Source organism: Otolemur garnettii, unplaced genomic scaffold (genome assembly GCF_000181295.1).
Source record: "Otolemur garnettii isolate 467f Iridium unplaced genomic scaffold, OtoGar3 scaffold00176, whole genome shotgun sequence".
Taxonomy (NCBI): Eukaryota; Metazoa; Chordata; class Mammalia; order Primates; family Galagidae; genus Otolemur; species Otolemur garnettii.
In genome coordinates, this window is record NW_003852571.1 from 272,592 (window position 1) to 297,263 (window position 24,672).

Here is a 24,672-nt window from a genome sequence, read left to right on the forward strand (position 1 = left end):
AGCACTCCCAAGCCTATCTCCAGCAATCCTTCTCTGGCTCTGTTCTCTTACTCTATGGGAGGAAGTGTCTGGGGTGAGGAAGGCAGGACATGCCCCATCTGGCTTTTCCTCAGAACCTTAAACTCATTAGGGGCCTATTCCAGAGCATAAGGATGGTTCCAGAAGCTCCTCTGTCTCTTAAACCTCCCTCTAGGTCCCTCAGCAAACTGGTGCCCTTCTTACACCCACAAGTGCTCTGCTTCTGGACTTCTGTGAAGCCCCTGCCATACCTCCCTGGAGTAGGATTTGGTCTTGCAAGGAGAAAACAGGGTTCTCAAAAGTCTCACTACAGATTTAAATTGTAATGATTTTAGATGAATAAATATTACAAACTTAGATAGGGCAACATTATACAAAATAATAATTAAAAATTTAAGATACTGCTAGCTTTCCTAGTTACATGCAAGATAACCAGTGTCTTGTGGTGGCAGTTCTAGTTGACTTTCACAATGCAAAAACTGACCGGCAGCATGGGAAGAAATGCACTTGAAGATCCTTCAAAGAACATTCTACCATATGTGATCTGATGGAGCTGGGCTGTGAGTGACACAGCCTCTCTGCTACTGTCTCACTTGCAGGATATAAATGGAAATGTAATATTCAAGACCACATGGCAAAGTATGGAATATTTAAGTAACTAAACTTTCAAATGATGATCTCTTATACTTTTGAATTGGGGTACCCAATTTGAATTGATAGACTCAAATGCTTATATTAGAAAGGAAAACTAAAGAGCTACGTACTTATAACACAAAGAAGCAAAAAGAAAAAAATGAACAAAGAACTAGAAAGCAAAGAAACAATATGGAAAATCACCAAATTACACAAGTAAACTTATGTGGGAACATAACCACAGATACCTGCCTTAAATAACACTTTCATTAGTAATATTTTATTTTTTTAAAAAATGTCTTTTACTTGAAGTAAAATTTGGGAACCAATTATTTGTGTGCACTGATTATACCAAGGCACCTTCCTGCCAATTAGTGAATTTAACCAGGGCGATATAATTTAAGATTATTATCTCTAACTGTGGAATCTGGTATCTCACCTTGCTAAATGCTATAGTTAAGGACTCTAGTGGCAGTCTGTGTAGCAGAGGCAGTGGCTGCGGAGTGCTGAGGGTCCTCAATCACTGTCTGCACCTCCCTGCACCAAAACAACAACCCCAGACAAGAACTATGTCACTAACAGCAAGCCCCAGACCCACTGGGCCTGCATCCGCCCCACACAGGAGGAGGAAGAGAGAATGGACATATGGCAGAGCTGAGGCAGGGCTCCCCCACAGGCACAGCCCTTTGACACTGGGAGGGGCTGTATACACGTGGGGGTGGAGGGCAGGGCTCAGATGTGGGCTAAAGGGCTGGGCCATGCTAGGCCTGTGAACTCTCCAAAGTTACCAATTGAAACTCCCTCCCATCATCCTTGTCCTTGAGGAGAAGCTGTCTCAGGATAGAGTCCCTTCAGGAAGAGAGGACCTGGGCAAAGGGGATGGAGGGGACACCCTGGGTGTCAGGCCTTGGGAAGGAAGATATCCACATCACAGCAGAGAGGCCTCCAAAGCCCTGAGGATAAAAGAGATTCCGACTTTTCCCAAAAGTTGGAAAAATGAATGTCCTGTACAAAGAGCAACAGAAAAGACGGTAAGTCCAATACCAAATGCTGTCAGTAAAAAAAAAAAAAAAAAGATAAGATCACATCCTTTGAGACTATAAACATTTGCCACAAAGAGATGTTCACAAAACAAGTGAAAACTACTATGTATAATCCAATATTTCAAAGTGAGCTAAAATTAATTCAGCAAATGAGTGAAAACATAAAAGAACAATAAAAACTGGAATTAGAAAACTCATAGATAAGGTGTTAGAATTCAGGAAGAATCACTTGAGGCCAAGGGTTCCAGACAAGCCTGAGCAAGAGTGAGATCCTTCTCTACTAAAAACAGAAAAATTATCCAGTGTCAGTGGCCCACACCTGTAGCCCTAGCTACATAGGAAGCTGGGGTAGGAGGACAACTGGAGCCCAGGAGACTGAGGTTACAATGGGTTATGATGACACCACTGCACTCTAGGTCAGGCAACAGAGGAAGAACCAGTCTCAAACATAAGTAAATAAATAGATAAATAAAATAAAAAAAGAAAACAAAACTCACAAGCAGATATATGTGATGTAATTCTTCCCGTTGTCAAGAAAGCACATTGTCACCCAAGTGTTCCGCTAAGTAGTTTGGGTTTATTGTTATTGTGACAGAAACTGATGATCTCAGCAGGGTGCATGCATACTGAATTCACAGTGTAAGAACAAATACACTGATTAACTCCAGAGCATGGTCTCCAACCCTTTTAGCACAAAGGGTTTCATAGAAGACAATTTTTCTGCAGACCAGGCTGTAGGGGGATCTGACGGGATGCAGAGCTCAGGAGATGATGAGCAGTGGGGGTGGCTATGAATACAGATGGAGCTTCCTCCTCCCAAACTACTACTAGTCCATGGCTAGGGTAGGGGTTTAGAGACCATAGCTCTAGAAGACTCTGCTGTTTGTTTTGAAGTTCCATATTCATTATTATAGTTTCCTCCTTGGAAATCAATTTGTTATCAGTTGCTTTTCTTGTTTAATGTTATTTATATGATCACTTACAGGAGAAAATAAAACAAAACCAGCAACAGTAGATTCTTACCTCAGTTGATTTTCTGTTTGTACTGAAAACTATCACTTTTCCTATTCTATGCAAAAAGGCAGAATGAGGAGTATTCTCAAAATAACTTTGCAAGATGTGCTTTATTTTAATTCAGCTTTGAACCCAAACTACATAGGATCAATTTTTTTTTTTACATATTCTAGCCCATTCAATGATTTTTCTCAGAAACTGTATTTTAATATGGAATGAAAACTACATTTTAATCATAATTTTTTCATGCTATATTGTTATTTAATGAAGAGGTTGTATTACCAATGATAATAATTTAAGAAAAGGCCATTTTTATTTCCCGAGCTCAATATACGTATTTCTTCCACAATTATGAACTTAAAAAAAACTGTCTCAGATGTAAAAATGTGAATCAGAATATGTAAACTCTTTGATATACCTGAAAAACAGGAAGGAAAATGTCCATATTGGAAAAACCATTGCCTTAAATCATGGAAAGAGGAGATGGGGAAAGGCCAAAGAGAGTTCCTGACCTCAGTTACTAAAGAGTTACAAAGTCAGAGAATTCCAAGTCCATCTGAGTTGTCCTTTTCAAAAATCTTTCTGTCTTCTGTCTCATGTACGTTTCCATGACAGCAACCTTCACTGAAGCGAGTCACCACTGGACCACAATAAGCAGATGTCCTCGTAATTTGTTTTGTTGCTTTTTTTTTTTTTCAATTTCCTGAGAAGTCACTTGTGTTTTTAGGAAAGATTTGTTAATTAGTCTTCAGTTAAGATAAGGCAGTAAGAGTATCACTAATGCTATCTTTTTGCTTAGAATGCTTATCCTTCCAGTGGCATCTTCATGAGTCCTTGGTTCCCTTTCTCTTGTCCTCCCAGAGATGCATGTAGGAGCTGCTGGCCTCCTATTGCTATTGCATATTTTGAGTGTACTGAAGGCTCATCCAGTCTCCCCACAGTGGCCATCCCAGAGCTGTGGGAGATTTGTCACAGCGTCTCCCTGGAAGGGCGTCATCCCTGCAGAGTAAACACAGGTCTCTGTCCTTCTATCTTCTCTTCTATTTTTCTTACGGAGAGGACCCAAGAATGATTCCTCACATAGTCAATCAGAATGCAAGACACTGTTAACTAAAACATAAAGCAAGTAGCCCTGATTGAGAGAACTGGAATTACAAATAATGTCTTCAACGGTCCCCAAACTTACAAGGTAGCTTTTACAGCAAAAGGACATCAGCTCCTTTTGGCCACCTGTCAGAAGAGAAACCATTTCCACTGAACTAGAAATACTTAGCTCTTATGAGAATATTGTGCTTTTTTAAAAAAAAATTCAAATGTTCACTTCACTTGCAGTTTGTGTCCTTAGGTTTCAATTTGTTTTTTCCCTAGTCCACTTGATCATTGTTTCTGGTGAACGGTACAGGAATATTAATTTGGCATAGAGATCTTCTTCTAGTTCCAGTTCCCCTGTCTCTCGAACTAAAAAAATATCTGTGCACAACTTCAAAATTCGATCCACATTTGGAAGTTCTTCAAACATGATGGAGTGAGAAATTCCACTGAAGAATTCACGGACAAATTTTCCAATCACGAGAACAACTGAAGCATATAGTCCCATGATACTGAAAAACCCAGTAAGTAAAAATTATATATAGCAGTTAAATATGTGATAAAAAGCAAGTCTAAAAGAAAAAAAATGATATTTTCCTTCATTATCCATAGAAGATAAAAGCTTATATTTTTCCTTTGGTAAAAATTTACATTTATTTCTAATTAAAAAGGTAAGTTATGTTCTTTGTAAAAAAATATTATAAAACTATTAGAATTGAAAAATCAAAATCTTTCTAAATCTCACATTTTGGAAATAACCAATGTTAACATTTTCATGTATTAACTTTAGATGGTTTACTGCATTTATTAAATGCATAAACTATAATATATTATAACATATATTACCTATGGAAACTATATATTTGGTAGAAATATACTTTTCTGAAGCAGGCTCTTTTCCATTTAAGAATTCATATTTCTCAGAGATTTATTTTTATAATAAAATTCTGATTAAAAAGAAGTTTCTTATGAGGTTAACTCGGAGAAATTTAACAGTTTATACTTGCATATTATAGGAGATATGTGTGTCCTAAGATTTAAGAATCAGAATATGACTGGATGGTTTAAAAATATTCAAAACTGAATAGTGGGTCCATCCACTATAGGTCAGAAGACAATCTATGGAGAAAAGTAATAACTCCATCCAGTTTCTAAATGTCAGCACTGAGTTACAGCAAACCACACCATAACAGGGAAATGTAAGGCAGCTATACACCTGGGTTGTCTGAGTCACAATTGGCATTTTGATCTCTTTGGGACTTGTTTCCTTATTTTTTTGAAATGAAGTTGCTACAGATGTGTGAATTTTAATATTGCACCTATAAAATTTAAGAATTGTAAGAAGATAAAAGGCTTCCCAACCTCAACTTTAAATGATACAGAAGTGGACTCTTGTAACCATTAATTGTTAAGTGAATCCTTACCCATAGCCAGCCAGGAACCCCAGACTGGGAGGGCTAACTTTATCATTGAAGACCACAAGTTCCAAGGCCTGTGAGTGTTGATTGTATAGTCTATTTCCAGTCAGGTTGAGAACCCACCACTCACTATTAGATTTTGTTGTATTATCCCTGGACAAAATGATGGTGATATCCATGAAATTATTTTCTGGAGGGGAGAAAAATGAAATAAAGTTAGCATGACAATTTTAGGATTTAATGTACACCAACAGTCTTCAGATGGAAAAACTAGTTACTATCTATAGTGTATGATTCTAGAAAGAAAATGACATATGTAAGAGAGGTCCCTCTGTTAGTGAGGTCTGTTGCTGTGAACATGATGCCACAGGGAGATGGTGAAAGACTCACCTCTAAGCAGCCAGGCAGATAATTCCAAACAACCTGGTAGACATTTATAGCCCAAATCGCTCCAAAGTAAACTTACCCAGAAATTTTTTGAACAAAACCCAACTTCCACAGTGGTGAAAGGATTAAAAATATCCACTGGACATTTGAAAAACATGACACACCAAACACTACCATGCTTATCAATTCTCTCAATTAATGTGGTTTAAATTGTCCTCTTAAGAGGCACAGGTTGGCTGGCTGGATACATAAACTCAGATCAGATATCTGCTTCTTACAAGAATCTCATCTTACCTTAAAGGATAAAAACAGACTCAGGGTGAAGGGTTGGACATCTATAATACAGGCAAATGGGAATCAGAAAAAAGCAGGGGTTGCAATTTCATTTGCAGAGACAACTGGCTTTAAACCAATAAAGATAAAGAAAGATAAAGATGGTCACTACATATTTGTTAAGGCAAACACTCAACATGAAGAGATTTCAATAATTAACATTTATGTACCCTACCAGAATGGTCCTCAATTTAAAGGAAACCCTAAGAGATATGAAAAATTTGATATCTTCCTACACTACAACAGTTGGAGATTTTAACACCCCTTTGACAGTTTTGGATAGATCCTCCAAGAAGAAAATAAACAAATAAATAATGGACTTAAACTTGACCCTAAAACAAATGGACTTAACAGACATCTATAGAACATTTCATCCTAATAAAACTGAATATATATTCTTCTCATCAGCCCATGGATCATCCTCCAAAATAGATCATATTTTAGGACACAAGTCTAACCTCAACAAATTTAAAAGAACAGAAATTATTCCTTGTATAATTCCTTCTCAGACCAACATGGAATAAAAGTTGTATTCAATAGCAACAGGAATCTTCATACTCAAACGAAGTCATGGAAACTAAATAATCTTATGCTGAATGATAACAGATGGGTCAAAGATGAGATTAAGAAGGAAATCATCAAATTTTTGAAACAAAATGATAATGAAGACACAAATTATCAAAATTTGTGTGGATACTGCAAAGGCAGTCCTAAGAGGGAAACTTATAGCATTGGAAGCCTTCATCAAGAAAACAGAAAGAGAGGAAATCAACAACTTAATGGGTCATCTCAAACCACTGGAAAAGGAAGAACATTCCAACCCCAAACCCAGAAGAATAAAAGAAATAACCAAAATTACGGCAGAATTAAATGAAATTGAAAGCAAAAGAATCATCCAGAAGATCAACAAAAGGGAAAAGTTGCTGCTTTGAAAAGATTGATAAAATTGATAAACCTCTGGCCAACCTAACCAGAAACATCAAAGTAAAATCTCTAATATCATTAATCAGAAATGAGAAAGGAGAAATAACAACAGACACCTCAGAAATTTAAAAAATCCTCGGTGATTACTACAAAAACATGAAAAATCTCAAAAATATGAAAATCTGAAGAAAATAGACCAATACTTGGAAGCACATGACCATCTTAGACTCAATCAGAAAGAATTAGAAATTTTAAATAGACCTATATCAATCACTGAAATAGCACAAACTATACACAATCTCCTTAAAAAGAAAAGTCTAGGGCCAGATGGCTTCACATCAGAGTTCTACCAGACCTTTAAAGAGGAATTAGTACCTTTATTACACAACCTTTTCCAAAACACAGAAAAAGAAGGACTACTTCCCAACATATTTTATGAAGCAAATTTCACCCTGATCCCTAAACCATGAAAGGACCCAACAAAGAAAGAAAACTGTAGACTAATATCATTAATGAATACCTATGCAAAAATATTCAATAAGATCCTAGCAAACAGAATTCAACAACACATCAAAAAAATTGTACACCATGATCAAGTTGGTTTTATTCCAGGGTTAAAGGTTGGTTCAACATATGTACATCTATAAATACATCATACAAATAAAATAAAAAAGACCATGCAATTCTCTCAATTGATGCAGAAAAAGATTTTTATAAAATCCAGCACCCTTTCATGATCAGAACCCTTAAGAAAACAGGCATGTAAGGGACATTTCTTAAACTGATAGAGGTCTTCTACAGCAAACCCACAGCCAATATCATACTCCATTGAATGGAGTAAAACTGAAAACACTGTCATGCAGATCTAGAATGAGGCAAGGATGCCAACTGTCTCCACTGCTATTCACTATGATGCTAAGACTTCAATCTTAGCATCAGGCAAGAGAAGATGATCAAGCGTGTTCAAATGGGGTCAGAGGAGATCAAACTCTCACTCTTCACAGATAATATGATCTTAAACCTGGAAAACCCCTGGGATGCAACTACAGAATTCTTAGAAGTGATCAAGGAATATAGCAGTGTCTCAGGATACAAAATCAATACTTACAAATCAGTAAGTTTTATATATACCAATAATAGTCAAGCTGAAAAATTAGCCAGAGACTCTATTCCTTTTACAGTAGTGCCAAAGAAGATGACATATTTGGGAATTTACCTAAAAAAGGATGTGAAAGAGCTCTATAAAAAGAACTATGAAACTCTGAGAAAAGAAATAGCTGAAGATGTTAACAAATGGAAAAACACACCATGCTCATAGCTGGGAAGAATCAACATTGTTAAAATGTCCATACTACTCAAAGCAATCTACAGATTCAATGCTATCTCTGTTAAAGCACCATTTTTATGCTTTAAAGAGCTTGAAAAAAATAGTGCCTCATTTTATATGGAATCAGAAGAAAATCTCGAATAGCCAATACATTACTCAGAAATAAACTGAAATCAGGAAGTATCACATTACCAGACTTCAGGATATACTATAAATCTATAGTGATCAAAATAGCATAGTACTGGCACAAAAACAGAGATGTAGCTTTATGGAATAGAATAGAGAACCAAGAAATGAACCCAACCACTTACCATCATTTGATCTTTGATAAGCCTATCAAAAACATTCACTGGGGTGAAGATTCCCTATTTAACAAATGGTGCTGGGTGAACTGGCTGGTGACCTGTAGAAGACTGGACCCCCACCTTTTATCATTAACGAAAATTGATTCTCACTGGATAAAAGATTTAAACTTAAGACTTAAAACTATAAAAGTATTAGAAGAGAGGGCAGGGAAAAGGCTTGACGAAATTGGCCACATATTACTGAGATCTGATCAAACTAAAAAACTTCTGCACAGCCAAGAGCACAGTAAGTAAAGCAAGCAGACAGCCCTCAGAATAGGAGAAGATATTTGTGGGTTATGTTTTCAACAAAAGTCTGATAATTAGAATCCACAGAGAGCTCAAACTAATCAATTAGAAAAGAGCAAATAACCCCATTTCTTTGTGGGTAAGAGACTTAAACAGAAGCTTCTCTGAAGAAGACAGGTGCATGGCCTACAAACACATGAAAAAATGCTCATCAGCTTTCATCATCAGAGAAATGCAAATCAAAACCACTTTGAGATATCATCTAACACCAGTAAGATTAGCCCCCATCACAAAATCCCCAAACTACAGATATTGGTGTGGCTGTGGAGGGAAACCTGGTGAGAATGCAAGGTAACACATCCTTTTTGGAAAGAAGTTTGGAGAATACTCAGGGATCTAAAAGTAGACCTGCTATTTGAACTAGGTATATCCCAAGATGACCAAAAATCACTTTACAACAAAGACATTTGCACCAGAATGTTTACTACAGCCCAATTCATAATTGCCAAGTCATGGAAGCAGCCCTGCCCATCGACTCGTGAATGGATTAACAGATTGTCATAAATGTATACCATGGAATACTATGCAGCCATAAAAAGATGGAGTTTACATGTTTTATGTTTACCTGGATGGAGCTGGAACATATTCTCCTTAGTAAAGTATCTTAAGAATGGCAGAAAAAGTATCCAATGTACTCAGTACCACTATGAAACCAGTATATAATTACCTACATTTTGTATGAATGAAAAAACAAAACTATAGTGCAGAAAGAAAGAGGGAAAAGGAAGGAGAAGGGAGGGGAGGGGAGAGGCTGGGAGGAGGGGGGGTATTTGGTGGGACTTCACCTAACATGCACAATGCAAGGGTACATGTCGAAAATATTGAGAGTAGAGTATAATTGTCTTAGCACAACAAATAAGTAAGGGAGAGAAAGGTTATGTTAACCAGTTTGATATAAGCTTTCCAAAGTGTATATCAAATCAGCACATTGTACCCCATAAATGCATTAATGTACACAGTTAGGATTTAATTAAAAAAAAGGAAAAAAAAGTCCAAATCACTGACTGCTGAGTGAATTGACTGATTGATTCATGTTACCAGTTCTTGAATGTTTCCTAGGAGAAAGGCACTCACTCTATCAAGTGGTAAGGGGTTTCAAAATTGCATATAACATTGTCTCTTATTTCCATGGGAAAAGATTATGTACACAGAGCCCTTTATGGGCATGTGGTAACCACAACAGGACGAGTATTGGCAAGGTCTGTTAGCTGCTGGTTAGAATGATCCATGGTGGCTCTATAGGGCAGATGACTTTTGAGGTGCATTTTGCTGAGTGAGAACTTCAGAAATTGGAGATAGGGTAGGGAGAGGAGAACATTTCAGGAAGGGCCAATGGCATGAATCTCAGAAATGTGCTGAAAATCATAATGTAGGGTCAGTGATTGCTTTTCTTGGAGCATGGAGTGAATGTGAAAGAATAGTACTAGATAGGGCAAAAAAAAAAAAATAAAAAGCTTGGCATTACACTGCATAGGTCTTTGTAAGAAGGTCCCACTCCTGCCAAAGGTAACAGTACCCCCTCTGGAAAACACGGTGGTTTTTTTCCCATGAGGGTGGGAACCATGACAGCATTATTTCATGCTAACTCAACATAGGAATGTAAGACAGCATTTGGTAAAAAATGTCTGCTGGGTGCCTGAAGAAGGGAGCAAGACATTGGCAAAACCAAAGTCCTTATCAAGGAAGAGTGTGAGCCACTTGGAACATTCAGAAGCAGGAGAACGTGGGTTCTGAAGCCCAGAGATGGTTCTAAGGAGAAAGCCATGGACCTGGGCCCAGACAGGCTCAGGTGTGGATCTACTGGTTGCAGGGCTTTGGCTGAGTAATTCCTACCCTGAGCCTCAGTTTCCTCACATGTAAACTGGTAGCAGCCATCAACCTGTGCTGAATATACCTGCAGTGAAGGTTAGAGAGAATGAGAGTAGTTTATCATGTGAGCAGCCATTCTGTGCAAGATCTCAGAGGATTCTGGCACACAGGCTGAGGAAAGGGATGGCACAGGCTGGACCTCAGGTCATGCACAGGCAGAGAAGATGGTGGGGGGAGGGGCACAAGGTGTAAGAGACCAAGGCTGAAGTACCACTACTGAGACTAACTCTTGGGCTGAATTGTGTATTTCAGGCTGTGTTTTTACTGTTTTTATCACCAGGGCCTTGTTTTTAACAATGCATCAGACGGTTTTCTGTAAGAAGTCTGGGTGCTAAATAGAAACAAGTTGACAGATTGACAAGCCATCCTGTGAGTCACTCCATGTGCATTTAAGTCAGTCAGGTCTTACATCAATGAAAAAAGAAAATGAGTAGTGTGCCTTCCAGTGAGTGTTTGATTCCTCAGACTAGTGTCACACTGGGAACTGTAACTTGATAGAGGCTGAAAACACAAACTCTCGAAGTTGAATGACAGTGGGATTTTTAAAAGTCTTCTCATACTTACCAGATAGAAGCTGCTTTATAGGTTTTGAGTTAGAGTCGCTAGGTGCTTTCACATAGTATGGATAGATCTTTTCTATTGTCCTGGGCATTAAGAAAAAAGATGTAATTAAATTGTTTTACACACCTAAATTTGATTTATTGTTGCTATTTTTGACCTCTTATCAAACAAATAATAATGGGAGTTTCATATATCTGTATAATGCATAGACATCAAATTTATAGGTTTCTATTATAATCAGAGCTCTCTCGAGTGGAACAAATTCCCCAGCTCTATGCAAATCTGCATGTAACTCCGTACAGACTGTCTGGGCTGACAAACAGCTGCCAGCATTTCCCATGTCTGGGGCTTGTATGTAAGCTGGGGTTCTCTTTCTTAGTATGATCCTCTAACTCTTACCAATACCATTATGCACTCTTCAAATTTTAATTTTTAGGATTTCAAAATATCTGTAATCAAGCAGACTGAATGAACTGATCCAGTGCAGGGTGGGCATGGGTAGAGTCAGTGGACTGGACCTCAAGTGGCCTCAGCTTCTCATGCGCCCAGTGACTGTGGGCCCCTGAGCAGTGATGGGGAAGAGTGTGGCACCCCTTTCACATTAGAACCTAAACATGGCAGCTTGCATCTGTTTGGAAGGTAATACATATGTGGCAGGATAAAATATTCTTTTACTCCCCCCACCATCCTGAGATTTGGTGATTGCATTTGGAGCAGAGCTGGGTTTGCCACCCAGAGCTGACATCCACACTCTTTGGGCTAGGTGGACAGAGTGGGAGTGGATAGAGCAGAGTGTGAAGCCCCAAGCTCCACCTCCTTACCCTGAGGGTAGATGGGTGCAGTGGGCACCCGTGATCAGGTGGCAGGCATGGCTGACAAAAAGGCATAGTCAATTTAGTATAATCCTGTGTTCCACTTCTGAATAGAGCCCTTCAAAGCAGAAGGAGCCTGGTGTCCCCGAGGTCCAGGAGAAAGGGAGCACCCCTGGTCACATGTCACACATGTCAGGTGGACACAGAACCTATCAGACCTCCCACACCTCCAAATGACATTTGTAGGACCCAGTGGCTAAGCAGAGGCTGCCTGCCATGTGGACTGAAGACTGAGATAATCTTTCTCCATGGTAGACAGCTGGCTGGTGCTCTCCTGTGGCCAGACCTGTGCCTGGGAGCCTGGCATCACATCCACACTCATTAAGAACGTAGACAGGACCTCAGGTAGAGTGGAGAGAAAACCCATGGGCTGTGATTATGTTTTTTTTATCTAGCAAAATGGGGCTTTCAAATAGAAATTCATTTTGTGTTGCCGAATAATAAAGGTAATTGTATTTCTTGTACACAGAAATTTTTGTAGACAGAATTTTTGTATCAGCTCCATATATCTATTAAAGCTATATTAATAAGAAAAATAAACTTACACTGGCGTTTTTGAACTTTCTGTGTTGTTGCCAGCTATCATTTTAGCGATACTCTCTCGTGTAATATTTTTAAGAGGAAAAGAAAGCTTATCTGTTGCTATTTCTGATTTTGCACCCAGACTTATGTTTCTGTAAAGAAAAAATAGAAGCTTAATATCAGTGATTATTCAGAAGTCTAAAAGAGAGATTTTAAAAAAAATCACTCGACTCTTAATGTTATTAATTTTGCCAGCTTTTCATCAGGTCCACACCTCTTTGGTACACCTCACTTCTATGTCCAGCCTCTTAGACAACTAAGTTAATAAAACCCAGTGAGGCCACAAACACCTTTAAACTAGAGTCAAAGGTGAGGAGACAGAGTTTACTGAACAAAAGAGAAACCATCTCGATGTTCTAATAGGAATTCTGAAACATTCCTATATTACCCCAATGATGTTAATATCCAGGGTGACTAATAGAATCCGTGTTTTTAAAAGAATATTTGGTTTCAGTGCGTGTAGCACAGTGGTTATGGTGCCAGCCAAATACACTGAGGGTGGTGGGTTCAAACCTGGCCCGGGACAGCTAAACAACTGCAACAAAAAAAAATAGCTAGGAGTTGTGGCGGGCACCTGTAGTCCCAGCTACTTGGGAGCCTGAGGCAGGAGAATTGCTTAAGCCCAAGAGTTTGAGGTTGCTGTGAGCTGTGAGACCATGGCACTCTACCACTGGCGACATAGTGAGACTTTGTCTCAAAAAAAAAAAAAAAAAGAATATTTGATCAGAAGTTGATTTTTGATTTTGTTGTTACTTTTGGTAACTCTTCAAATAACAGGCTATGAAGTACATTTTTGGTAATTTGTACAGAATGGGATATGAAGAATTTTAGACACTTACAAGAAGAAAATAAGATTGAAGAAGTTAGTTTAGATTCTAAACAGCCCCTTTTGAAATATTGCTTTACCATTTCCTTGCAAATTCATTTTAGATTCTAGAGGCTGTCTTCTCTACCTGTCACAATTCTTTCTCAATTCTAACTAAGACTGTGGCATCAAGGACCCAAATGAGCCTACTACCTAACTGCCTAGAAAAGATTGCCTAGAGTCCTGAATCACCAGATTAATGAGGAATGAAATTAATCAGCTAGCTAGTCAGCTGATTATCTAGCTGACTATGCTGAGGTCCCAGAACTGTGTCATTACACCGTTGACCTTTTGGATGTACTATTTGGACATAAACATTTTCCCTAAGACAGTTTTTTTCTACATAACCAAAAATGAAGGCCATGGACTAAGGTTAGGTGGAAGGACTCCTCCTTCTGGGATGGCCAAGCTGGCCTCACATCTCATGCCTAGAGAAAAGATCTGCTAGGACTTCCCCATGTCGAGGGACACAAGTGATAATCTGGGCTTCCAGAGGCTGTGATTTTTTGTCATTAAGCTGTAGTTTTTTTGTCATTGTGACGAAACTTCATCCTTTCACGGAAATCTTACAATTCACACCCAGACTCTGTTTTGCTCTATAAACCATCACCCTCTTCTCTCTCTCTTCCTTTCTCTTTTGCACAAGGAGCTCATTCTCTCTTTTTTGAACACTAGAGTTAGCAAAAGAAAAACAAACAAAACCCACAGGAAAACTAAGAAGTGCTGAGTTGGGTCAGTGGTTCCTGGTCAAGTCATCATTCAGTATTAGCTTCAGCACTGAAGGGAAGTTGCCATGGGTGTCATGATAAAGTAAGAGCCACATTAATCTAATGCTAATATCCCTCTATCCTCCCACTCCACCCCCAAGTTTAGATCGGGGGAAAAGGAGAAATCATGCATGGAAATATAGTAACTACCTCTGAATACTCCATGAAAAAACAACAGAGAAGCTACTGTTGGAGTCCATGAGTTCGTGTATCATTTTCTGCTTACTGGGAGGGCTGATGGTCCACAAGGAGTTTGAGTTTCCTTCTAGCTCTGCTACTGTTATGTCTTCCTTTTCATAATTTTCCAGAAATTGCATAGCGCCCTGTATTTACACAAATACATATGCATAAATAGATTATATATGTGATGCTGTATGAAGAAGGCAATCACTCTTCCTTTTAAGTGACTGTGTAGAGAGGATTCTTCCCTACGTAGGGAGCATTTTTGTGATGGCAGCCTTGAGTCTCCCTGCTCACAGCAGCGGGCACTTCCCAGTCACACTGCCCACCCCTGGTGGTGGTGTTGCTACCACCATTCCAGCTATGCAGTTATTCCAATTAAACAATAAAGGAAAACTAGATAATTTGATGTTGTTTTTCCTCTCCACTAACAAGGAGATTTATCAACTATGGGGGTACAATCCTTTTATGACAGAAACAAAATTTAATCTACCCAGGACATCCCAGCCTTGTCTGAATAGTTGCTCATCACTCAAGATTTGTTTTGATGGTGTGTATTATAGGTGACAATTTCACAGGACAGCATCTGCTTGCCTAATCACTTTCTTAAATAAAAATATTATTCATAAAATGAGTTTAAGCCATGAGAATGTTTTCATATTTTTGAAAGTTTGAACTATAGATAAAAGAATAACATCAGCCCAACTCTGTCACCAGAGCATTATCAATCATTTTATGAAGAAAGGGATGAGTTTCTTGTTTTTTATCCTTTACAAAACTAATAGTCTCCTTTTTCACTTATGTCTTAGCTTGAGATATTGTCATGTCATTTATGGTTTCGGCAAGGATTATTTCTTATTATAAAAGAAGTTGCTCGGGGAATCTTCAAACAAAATAGCATGCCAATAAAATAAAAAGTGAAAGCCCCTTCTCCTATTCTGACCACACCAGGGTGACCAGTGCCAATGCAATTCACTTAATGCATCTGCCATAATTTCCAAACCAGCCTCTGTTGAACCTTCAAACTGCTCCCAGTTCCTACTATTACAGAGATGCTTCCCCACATTTTTAGATTATGTCTTAGGAATGATACCTAAGGTGGACCTACTAGTCAAAGATCAATATATACCACAATTTAAAAAGTTAAACACATTTTAAAAATTGATCAATATCTGCTGAGCTTACATTAACATATTCTAATTTAAAATCATGCTTATTACCACTTGTGTCCAATAACAGACATAACTTCTCAGATAATCAGAGTAGACAGTAGCCAGAAATCTGATGTCTACATGTGATAATTTCTGAAACCTCTTCCTCCTCCCTACTATCTCAGGCCAAAGCAAAACACAATAAATGACAACCAGTGAGCTCACCTATATGGAAGGTCATCGTAGAGATTACTATAGGCATTTACTTACAGTGTCCCTAGAAAACTCTCGTATAAACTTATTAAACTTGGGCTGGTCCATCACTTTCAGCTGGCTTTGTTGGGCACTCATTGTGAAAATTGGCTGGAAAACAAAGATGCAGATTGTCAGTGTTGCTGAGCTCTTTTCTGTATCCTGGGTTAAAAGAAAACAGTTACATAGTGTAGCACCCACTGATCGCTCCAGAGGCAACTGGCCTTGGAGATCTCTTTGTGAAGTGATTATTCCTGTACTTAAGACCAGAACAGAATATTCTTCCAGTGTCTTCTGCTCTTAATTTCATACATTACATATTTGCCAAACAGTCAAAATTTAGAAAGGACAGTTGGATTGGCCACAGGTAAGCATCCTACAGGTGTCTGTCATGAAAGACAGTTGCAGTGGGTGAGAATCTGGCAGGCAGGGGGACCTCAAGGACACATGGGGATTACCTGATACCCTCCCAGGGTGATTGTGACAGAGACATCCAGGGGCTGGTTGATGACTCCTGCCACAGACTTGATGAGAGACATGAAGAGGAGAGGGAACCACACGATGCAGATGAGCAGCACAATGATCATACCCCCCATGCCGTACTTGACCACCTTCTTCTTCTTCTGGCCTCGGGGTTGAGGGTATCTCTGCAACAGAAGGGTTCAGACAAAGCTTGGTGGCCGCCCTGCAGGGAGCAGGGGAAGTGGAGGGTGAGTGTTGGTGAACGTGCATTTATCCTTTATTCTTCTCTACTTGTCTGCAAGGGGATAACAACTTTGTCCCCAGCTTGGGGTGAAGCCAGGTGGTGATGTGGAGCTCTCCTGAGCTCCTGACATGTCTCCATGGTGGCACCACATGGGAGGAACTCAAGCTGAGTGACTTTGTCCCTTTAAAATTGTGATGTGTGTGTTGCTGATGATGAACTGACAGATCAAATTTCCTTCCAAGTAAACCTGTTGTTTTTAAGGGACTGCATGGGAAAAAGATATTTTACTTTAAATTCTTAAATACTCAAAATGCATGCCTTTCAAATGAACCATCCCTGCCCTTAAAGAATGAAAAAAAAACCCCACTATTTTAAATTTAATTCATGATATGTATCGATAAGGACAATGTTGTTCAAGTCCTAAAATGAGGCTTGTATGATTAGAAGAGCATGATAGGCCCTGCTGGGGTCTGCAGGAGCGGGGTGATTGTGCTGCAGGGGACTTGCTGTCCTACAGGAGACGGCACACAAGCAGGACTAGAAGCATTCTGTTTGCTTTACAGCAGGTTTGTTAAGGGCTCACTAAGCCCTGTGCTTAGAGGTCACGGTGGTAGAGGCTCTACCAGGCACTATCTGATGTTAAACCTGCCTCTGACCTTCAGTATTGGTCTTTCATGACCTTCTGCCATTTTAGGGTCCCCCTTAAGGTTAAGCTGTATGCAGAACATGGGGTTCATCCCTACTCCCTGGCCTGGCAGTGTGATTAATCGTCAAGAGGGATCCATTCATTTCACCAGGTTAAGATAAAGAAAAATAATGCACAATCCACCATAGGCACTAGCTCTAGGCTGCAAACTGGGAGGGAGGCCTGGAGTCAGTCCAGAGACAGCCTCAGGGGCTGTGCCAGTCTGTGCTGACTGCCACAGCTGAACCTGGAGGGGCAGGAGGGGCATGAGTGGGGCTCTGCCCTCAGTGCACATGAGCAGTGTTAGAAACAGCTCTGCCCGTGGGAGCTGCTTGGTGTTCAAAGGGTAATAACATATCATGGTCTCTTAGCACTGTTGACTATAATTTTCTATGCTGAAATGAAAACTGGAATCCAGTATTGAAAATCTGAAATATGTATGGGGCTGTCCAGACATTATTAATGCTGCTTTTTATATCACATGGCTGGATGCTTTCCAGACAGCCCCCGAATGTGCAGGCACTCACACACATGCACAGGCTTCTGCGTGTCTGTACACACACACGGGTACAGTTTGCTTTCTCTTTAGTTCTTCTCCTTCTATCCAGCAGCACCCACATCATGTTGGGAAGGGCTCTGTGTGTTAGAGGACATTCATCTCACCACTGCCAAGAACAGTACTGTCTGCTTCGCTTGTGTGGGACCATGTCACTTCCTCTTGGAAGGCCAGTCCTCTTCCTGCTCCCCAGGGAAGTTCCTGGAGCCTTCTGTTCCCTTGCCTTCTGTTGACAGGCAGGAAAGGGCCCAAATCTCTTGATGGATCTAGAATTACCAGGTTGCTTCTTCTCTCTCCTTTGCTTGCAAAGGCAAGTTGCCTCCTGGTGCTGGGCTGTTGCCCTTTCCTAGGTCACTCCTCTTGAGACCTCCCAGTTTGGTGTTCCTGTTACATCCTATTTCCAGTCAGCTTTCTGAATGTTCCTGAGTGTTCCCACCAACGCTGTGCCCTTCAGGTGAGTGCCCTTGTTTCATAAAGTCCCTGCAGCATGGGACACATGATGTGGCTTCAATAACCAAGAAGAGTGGCTTTTAAAAGCAGCTTCATACTAGAAATGACATTCACTTCATACTAGAAATGACATTTAGACTCCTATGGCATGGAGTATGACTCGTGCCAGGCTCATTCAGAGGCCCCTGTACTTACTTCCCACATACATATGTTTCTCAGGAAACTTTACCATGAGTGATTTAAAAGGCTAATTTTCTGAAAGGGCCATCAACTTGGCATAAAATAGAAGTATGTATTGAAGTAGAGGTGATACATTAATATGAGGCTTTTTATTTCTTAAAAATAAAAAGGTAGCTGTAGTGCCTGGACTACTCCTGTAGGCAGGAGTGCCTGGTGTTGCAGGCCAGAGAGAGCCTCTGAACCACCTTCCTTCATCGGTGGAGCAGCAGCTGTGATGGCCTCACTGGGAGTGGCAAGAATGTCCCTACCTGGTGGCTCAAAGGCACTGAAAGGTGGATGTGAGCTGATAACCAGGCAGCCACAGCTTCTCATGTGCACTGTGGCCATGCAGCCATGTGGGGTGTCACACTAGGTGGAATCATTTAGGGCCCTTTCTGGATCAGAAATCTCCCTTTTAGAAGCCAGTTATTCACCCAGGTGAGCAGGTGAGCCAGCATTGCACAGTCAGGTCCTGGGCCCTGCAGGCAGGCTCATGTCTTTAACCTACCACCTCTCCCAATGCTGGCAGTGGATGGATGCACCTACCTCATTCTCTAGCTGTCTGTAGGATGGCTAGATCTTTGCCACTAACTTGTACAACCCACCTCACATTCCATGCTTTCCAGGCCCCCATCCAGACCTTTCTCCTTTGCTCTAATATTGGAATTTTTAATTTTCTCTTTTTTATTGGCCTTTTCCTTATCATCCACAGACAGATTGAAATCTATTGGAAAGCACTCTCCAGGCTTTCCTCTTTCTTGAATCCTCTGTTTCTCTGTTTCTCTCCCTGCCTGTGCCTAACATGGTACCTTTAGGATGTGGCCTCCCAGTGCTCCTGAGCCCCTGTAGTCAGCGTCAGCACCCATCCTACCTTTGACACTGTCCAAAGGTCACCAGAAACCTAGTGATCCAACATTTATTCTCAGTATTCATGTATCTCAAACTGTGCACACTTGGCTTCTTGAATTTATCTTCTCTCTTTGGGTATAAATAATGTGGAAAGAATGAAGAATAGAAGAATAGAGTAGGAAGAAAACCAGGAGAGAACCAGTAGCTCCAGAGAGCCTGGGACAGGACAGGATGGATGGGCCTATGTCAGGTAGCCACCATGGGTCAGAGAAGTACTGAGATATGACATAAATCACCAACTGATTTTATTTTGTTGGTGGCGGTTATATTCAACAGATATTTACTGTGTGCCTGGGCTCAGGGTATTAAGTGGTATCTAGGGCATATAATAATAAACAGACATGTAGCTTATCATTACAGAGCTTATGATAGAGAAAAATAAAAAAAAACAATTGGCTCTCAATGTGGTTAAGTACTAGGAGGACTAAATACAGAGGGTTGTTGGGGCCCATAGGGACAGACAGGGTCCATATTTGAGGAGTTGTGGAGGGTTTATGGACAAAGAGCTGCTGAAGTTGATAGCTGGGGGTTAGGAACGAGGTGGGAAAGATCATTCAGACAATAAGAAGATGTGTCAGGCATTTTCTGGGGAATGGAGATGTAAAATATCCACTGAAGGGGCCCCTGTCAGAGTGGAGGAGAGACGAAAGGGTCAGGGCAAAGAGCCCAGAAGTAAATAGAAAAGCAGATGTTCCCTGTGCAGTAGTCAGCTCTGTCATGAGCTCAGCTCCAGACTCCGCCCTACCTCCCTGATGCCCTTGAAATATCATGTGCAAAGCCTTTGCCATGTATTGCATTTATTTGTGTGACTACTTTGTCAATGTTTGCAACTCATTGCTGGACTGCCAGTCTCACAATGGTGGGGCCATTGCACGTCTGGTTCCCCACTCTATTCTCATTCTTAGTTGAGCACCAGGCACTTAGGACATGCCTAAGTGTTTATGGTAGATTGCAAAAAGAGACCTCAAATTCTTCTCATTCCTGTATGCATGTCCCTTTGCAACATGTCTTTGATAGTCCCATCAGTTTCTCCCTCCCCTTGGATCTAGGTTGGCTTTTAAACTTGTTTAGACCCATAAATGTTAACCATGAGGGAACTCTTGAGCCTTGGCCTCACAGGCCTTGTGCTCCCCTGGAACGTGCTGTCACCAGGAGCAGAAGTCTGGGCTACCCTCCCTGAGGATGAGAGAATATACAAAGTGAGGCCCAGCCAAAAGCCAGACTCAGCCTGCAGGTGACTGAGTGACACCATCAAATAACATCAGCCCCAGCTGGCCCACCAGTGGATAGCAGTCCCAGGACTGACCCAGGCAAGACTGTCCAGTAGAGCCCAGCCCAAATAGGTGACCTGCAGAACTGTGAGCAGATAAAATGGTTGTTGGTTTTAAACCACTATATTTTGAGATAGTTTGTTAGTGGAAATAGATAACGAACATTCCATCTTTGAATAAAGGACTCCAGGAGATGAAGGCCAGAGGTTGCATGATCTGAACTCTCCTTTGTGTGATCCTGTGTATGCACTTGGACATTTCATGGCAAATGCTCCTGAGGCTGCCAGTTCTGTAATGGAGTCGCTTTGATTGTTCAAAATGTCTTTATAGGAGACTTTTTCAAGGAAACTTTTTCTAGATGAGAAAAAAAGACATTTCAGACCACCCCAGCTAATTTGTTAGGTGACATTATTGCTATTTTACAAGAGCCTTTTCTTTCATATGCTAAACTTTTGAAAAACCCAATCAGTAAGAGTAACCTATCCATATTTAAATCTTAATATTTAACACAGCCAAACAACCAGATATTTGCCCTTCAATCCATTTCCTTTGTCCAAAACGTGAATCAGAGATGAGTGTGAGTCCAAAATAGTGGACCCACCTTTCTCTCCCATTCCCCATCCTGCCTGCTCCCAAATGAGCTATTCAAGAGCTAATGAGATATATGAGCAATAACTTATAACTTATATTTCTTCCTTTTAAAAATAACTACAACATACACTTGCCAAAAGAAGAAAACATCTGGATGCTATTGCTGACTAAGGCGGCAGTAAGTCTGAAATTCCCAGCTCTAGTGGGCTGGAAATCAAGGAGACATTTATAGGTCATGGTAGTTCTGCTCCACAAAAGTTGCAGGAGTTCACGTGGAGCTTATCACCAACCTGGATAAGGAGTAAGACACTTTGCTTGGCTTCCTACCTTTTCTGATTCCCGCCAACACTTGAGGATGAATATGTGGGCATAGATGTCCTCTACGCAGATCCAGCTGGAGAGGCTCAAGGTTGTGTCTGTCCACACCCAGTCCATCACTGCCCTCAGCTCAGTCAAAAATGGAACAAGGCGGAACCTGGCAGGAGCCACATCTTGTCAGAGAGACATTTGTGAGAGGGTCCTGACTGCTCTCAAACCCCAGAAGCCCCTTGTAACTCCTTACTATTTTAATCCTCAAGGTGACCATTACAGTATTCCACTTGGAATACAACCACTTTTCACTGTGAGTGTAAAATATGGATTTCTATTTTTCTCTTTGCCCTAACAGGCTTTACCAACTGCAACTCCTCCTTTTAAATAAGATTAAAGGTGAGTCAATTTCTTTCATGTTTATTTGTTCATATGATGAGACTGGCTCTAGGATTACTGAATCACTGTGGTTTTGTCATTGGATGAGTTAGTAAAGATGATACACTGGCTAAGAAAAAGTTGTGTGCAGATGGGTGAGACCTGAGGGAGCAGGGAGTGTCATGGGGGGGCAGGGCAGGACACCATAGCTGTTGGACTTCCTGCTGTACAATGAACATGGGCTTTGCCCAGCTTTGTAGTTCAGCTGTATTTCAGAAGGTGCCTCTAGGCTCTGAAGGATGTTCCATACTTCTTTACTGACACAGGCCTTTCCCAGGCTGGGGAACCTGGGTTCCTCCCAAAGCCCTTCAAGCAATTTGGGTTGCCACTCACCCTGGGCTGCCTCATCTTTGTTGAGTGAACACTAATCCAAGCCCTGGAAGAAATATTAGTTCCAGACATGGGCTAGCACAGAATGATACCCTGTTTGACACATGGTGTTGGGTGCCCTTTGACATGTGGGTGCAACCAACTCCTCTTATAACTGGTGCTATAGAGGAACTGGCAGTGCCAACAGCAGCCTCACCTTTTATGCTGTGATTTAATTTATGAGAGAACAGAAAGGAGATGCTACCACTGAAATCTTTACACAGAACAAATATGCTTTGTTTGAGTGAACAAGCAAGTTAGGTAGAATAAATGCCCTTCTTCAATGGATGAACTTAACTGTATATAAAAAATTCTAAAGGTATTTTGGAACTTCAAAAGTATTTGGAATCATCCAGATTCCAACTATTCTATGCTTCTGTGACCAGAAGTATGATAATGCTTAGGGATCAAGTATTCCTATTTTTTATCCCCCAATAGTACTGCAGTAATTACACAGGATATTAGCATAGAATAGTGGTGCATGTGGATGAGCTACACCAGTGATTTTCAACTGGTGTGCTGTAAGAGGATGTCATGGGTGCCGGGAAAAATTTTAAAGACCTTTAATTAAATTATTTCTAAAGAAATTCAAAGCACAGTAAGTATATTCTTTATCATTATTATTATTATTTTGGTCAGCATAACTGAAGTGTGCTGTAGAAGTTTAACTATAGGTTCAAGTGTGCCTTGAGATGAAAAAGGTTGAAAAACACTGCTTTAGACCAACATTGTGGACAGGTGTGTGTCCACAATTACACATAGAAAGGCGTTTAAAGAGGTATTTTTGTTCTTTTGCCAACATTGCTATGTTCTTCCTGGTCCCCCTCCCTCCTAGCTGGGAACCAAGATGCTCTTCAACAGCCAGCCACCCCCCCAAAAGTGACTGTGACTACATAGCATGTCCTTACCCTTGAAACAAGAAGAGATTGACATAGTTGTAGCTCTTTGTGAGGAAATTTCCAAGGACCCGCGTTGGGTAGCCACAGCGGATTTGGTAGGCAGACAATCCAAAGTAAACACATTTCACAAAGTACCAAAGCTGGGCAACGAGGTTCTGGCTGAATTTCCTAAAATGTAAAAATACAGAAAGTGAAGGAATAGAACACTTTCTGAAACAAAACAGTACTAGTTTAGAATAAAAACAATAATAAACCAAATTGCCCCTCTGGCATTTACTCAATTTTAAGGAATTCTCTATAAATACTATATCACTTCAAAGACAAACGATAGGGTAAGAAAATGTGATAAATAAAAAAAAAATTCCTGTGAATGGTGCCTCCAGTGGTGCCTTCCATTGTTTATAGCATAATTAAAATAAATTATTGTTACATGAATTTACTAATAAACTTATTTTTTACTATGTGGATGATGCAGTTACCATAGAACAAATTAAAACTCATAAAGGAGGATTCTCTATACTTCCTTACGAAAAGGTTGTAGCTTGTAGTCCCACCAGCAATGTAAAAGTGTTCCCTTTTCTTCACGTCCAGACCAGCATCTGCAGCTTTGAGATTTTGTGATGTGGGTCATTCTCACTGGGTTAGGCGATATCTCAGGGTAGTTTTGATTTGAATCTCTCTGATAATTAGAGATGATGATCATTTTTATATATGTTTGTTAGTCATGTGTCTATCTTCTTTAGAGAGGGCTCTATTCACTTCTCTTGCTCACTGATTTAAGGGATTGTTGGCTCTTTTTATGTTGTTTAATTTAAGTTCTCTGTAGATCCTAGTTATCAATCTTTTGTCCAATTCATAATATGCAAATATCTTTTCTCATTCTGATGATTGTCTATTTGCTTTGGTTGTTGTCTCCTTAGCTGTACAGAAACTATTCAGTTTAATTAAGTCCCATTTGTTTATTTTTGTTGTTGCAGTTGCCACTCAAGTCTTTTTCATAAAGTTTTTTCATAGGTCAATACCTTGAAGTGTTTCCCCCCACTTTCTTCAAGGATTTTTATTGTTTCATGTCTTAGATTTAGATCTATGATGGATCTTTCAAGATTAATCTTTTATCCATGTTGAATCAATTTTAGTGAGTGGCGAAAGGTGTGGGTCCAGTTTCAGTCTTTTACATGTGGATATCCAGTTCTCCCAGCACCATCTACTGAATGGGGAGTCTTTCCCCCAGTGGATATTCTTGTTTGGTTTATCAAAGATTAGGTGGCTATAAGATGTTAGCTTCATCTCATGGTTTTCTATTTGGTTCTAGGTGTCTATGTCCCTATTTTT

General features: G+C 40.2%; 1 protein-coding gene across 2 annotated transcripts in view; it reads right to left on the minus strand.

The window, feature by feature from the left end:
• Positions 1-2,801: 2,801 nt before the first annotated feature.
• PIEZO2 (piezo type mechanosensitive ion channel component 2) overlaps positions 2,802-24,672 on the minus strand; it is a 549,391-nt gene continuing 527,520 nt past the window's right edge. Inside the window, exons 44-52 of one of the 2 annotated variants that reach the window (XM_003800478.2) lie at positions 23,350-23,508; positions 21,653-21,800; positions 16,397-16,585; positions 15,957-16,049; positions 14,506-14,678; positions 12,687-12,815; positions 11,273-11,352; positions 5,222-5,405; positions 2,802-4,309 (exon numbers count right to left, since the gene is read on the minus strand). In XM_003800478.2, coding sequence (XP_003800526.2) covers positions 4,057-4,309; positions 5,222-5,405; positions 11,273-11,352; positions 12,687-12,815; positions 14,506-14,678; positions 15,957-16,049; positions 16,397-16,585; positions 21,653-21,800; positions 23,350-23,508 — 1,408 coding nt within the window. In that variant the 3' untranslated portion in view covers positions 2,802-4,056. The remainder of the gene's footprint in view (positions 4,310-5,221; positions 5,406-11,272; positions 11,353-12,686; positions 12,816-14,505; positions 14,679-15,956; positions 16,050-16,396; positions 16,586-21,652; positions 21,801-23,349; positions 23,509-24,672) is intronic. The other variant, XM_023519459.1, reaches the window with a different exon arrangement.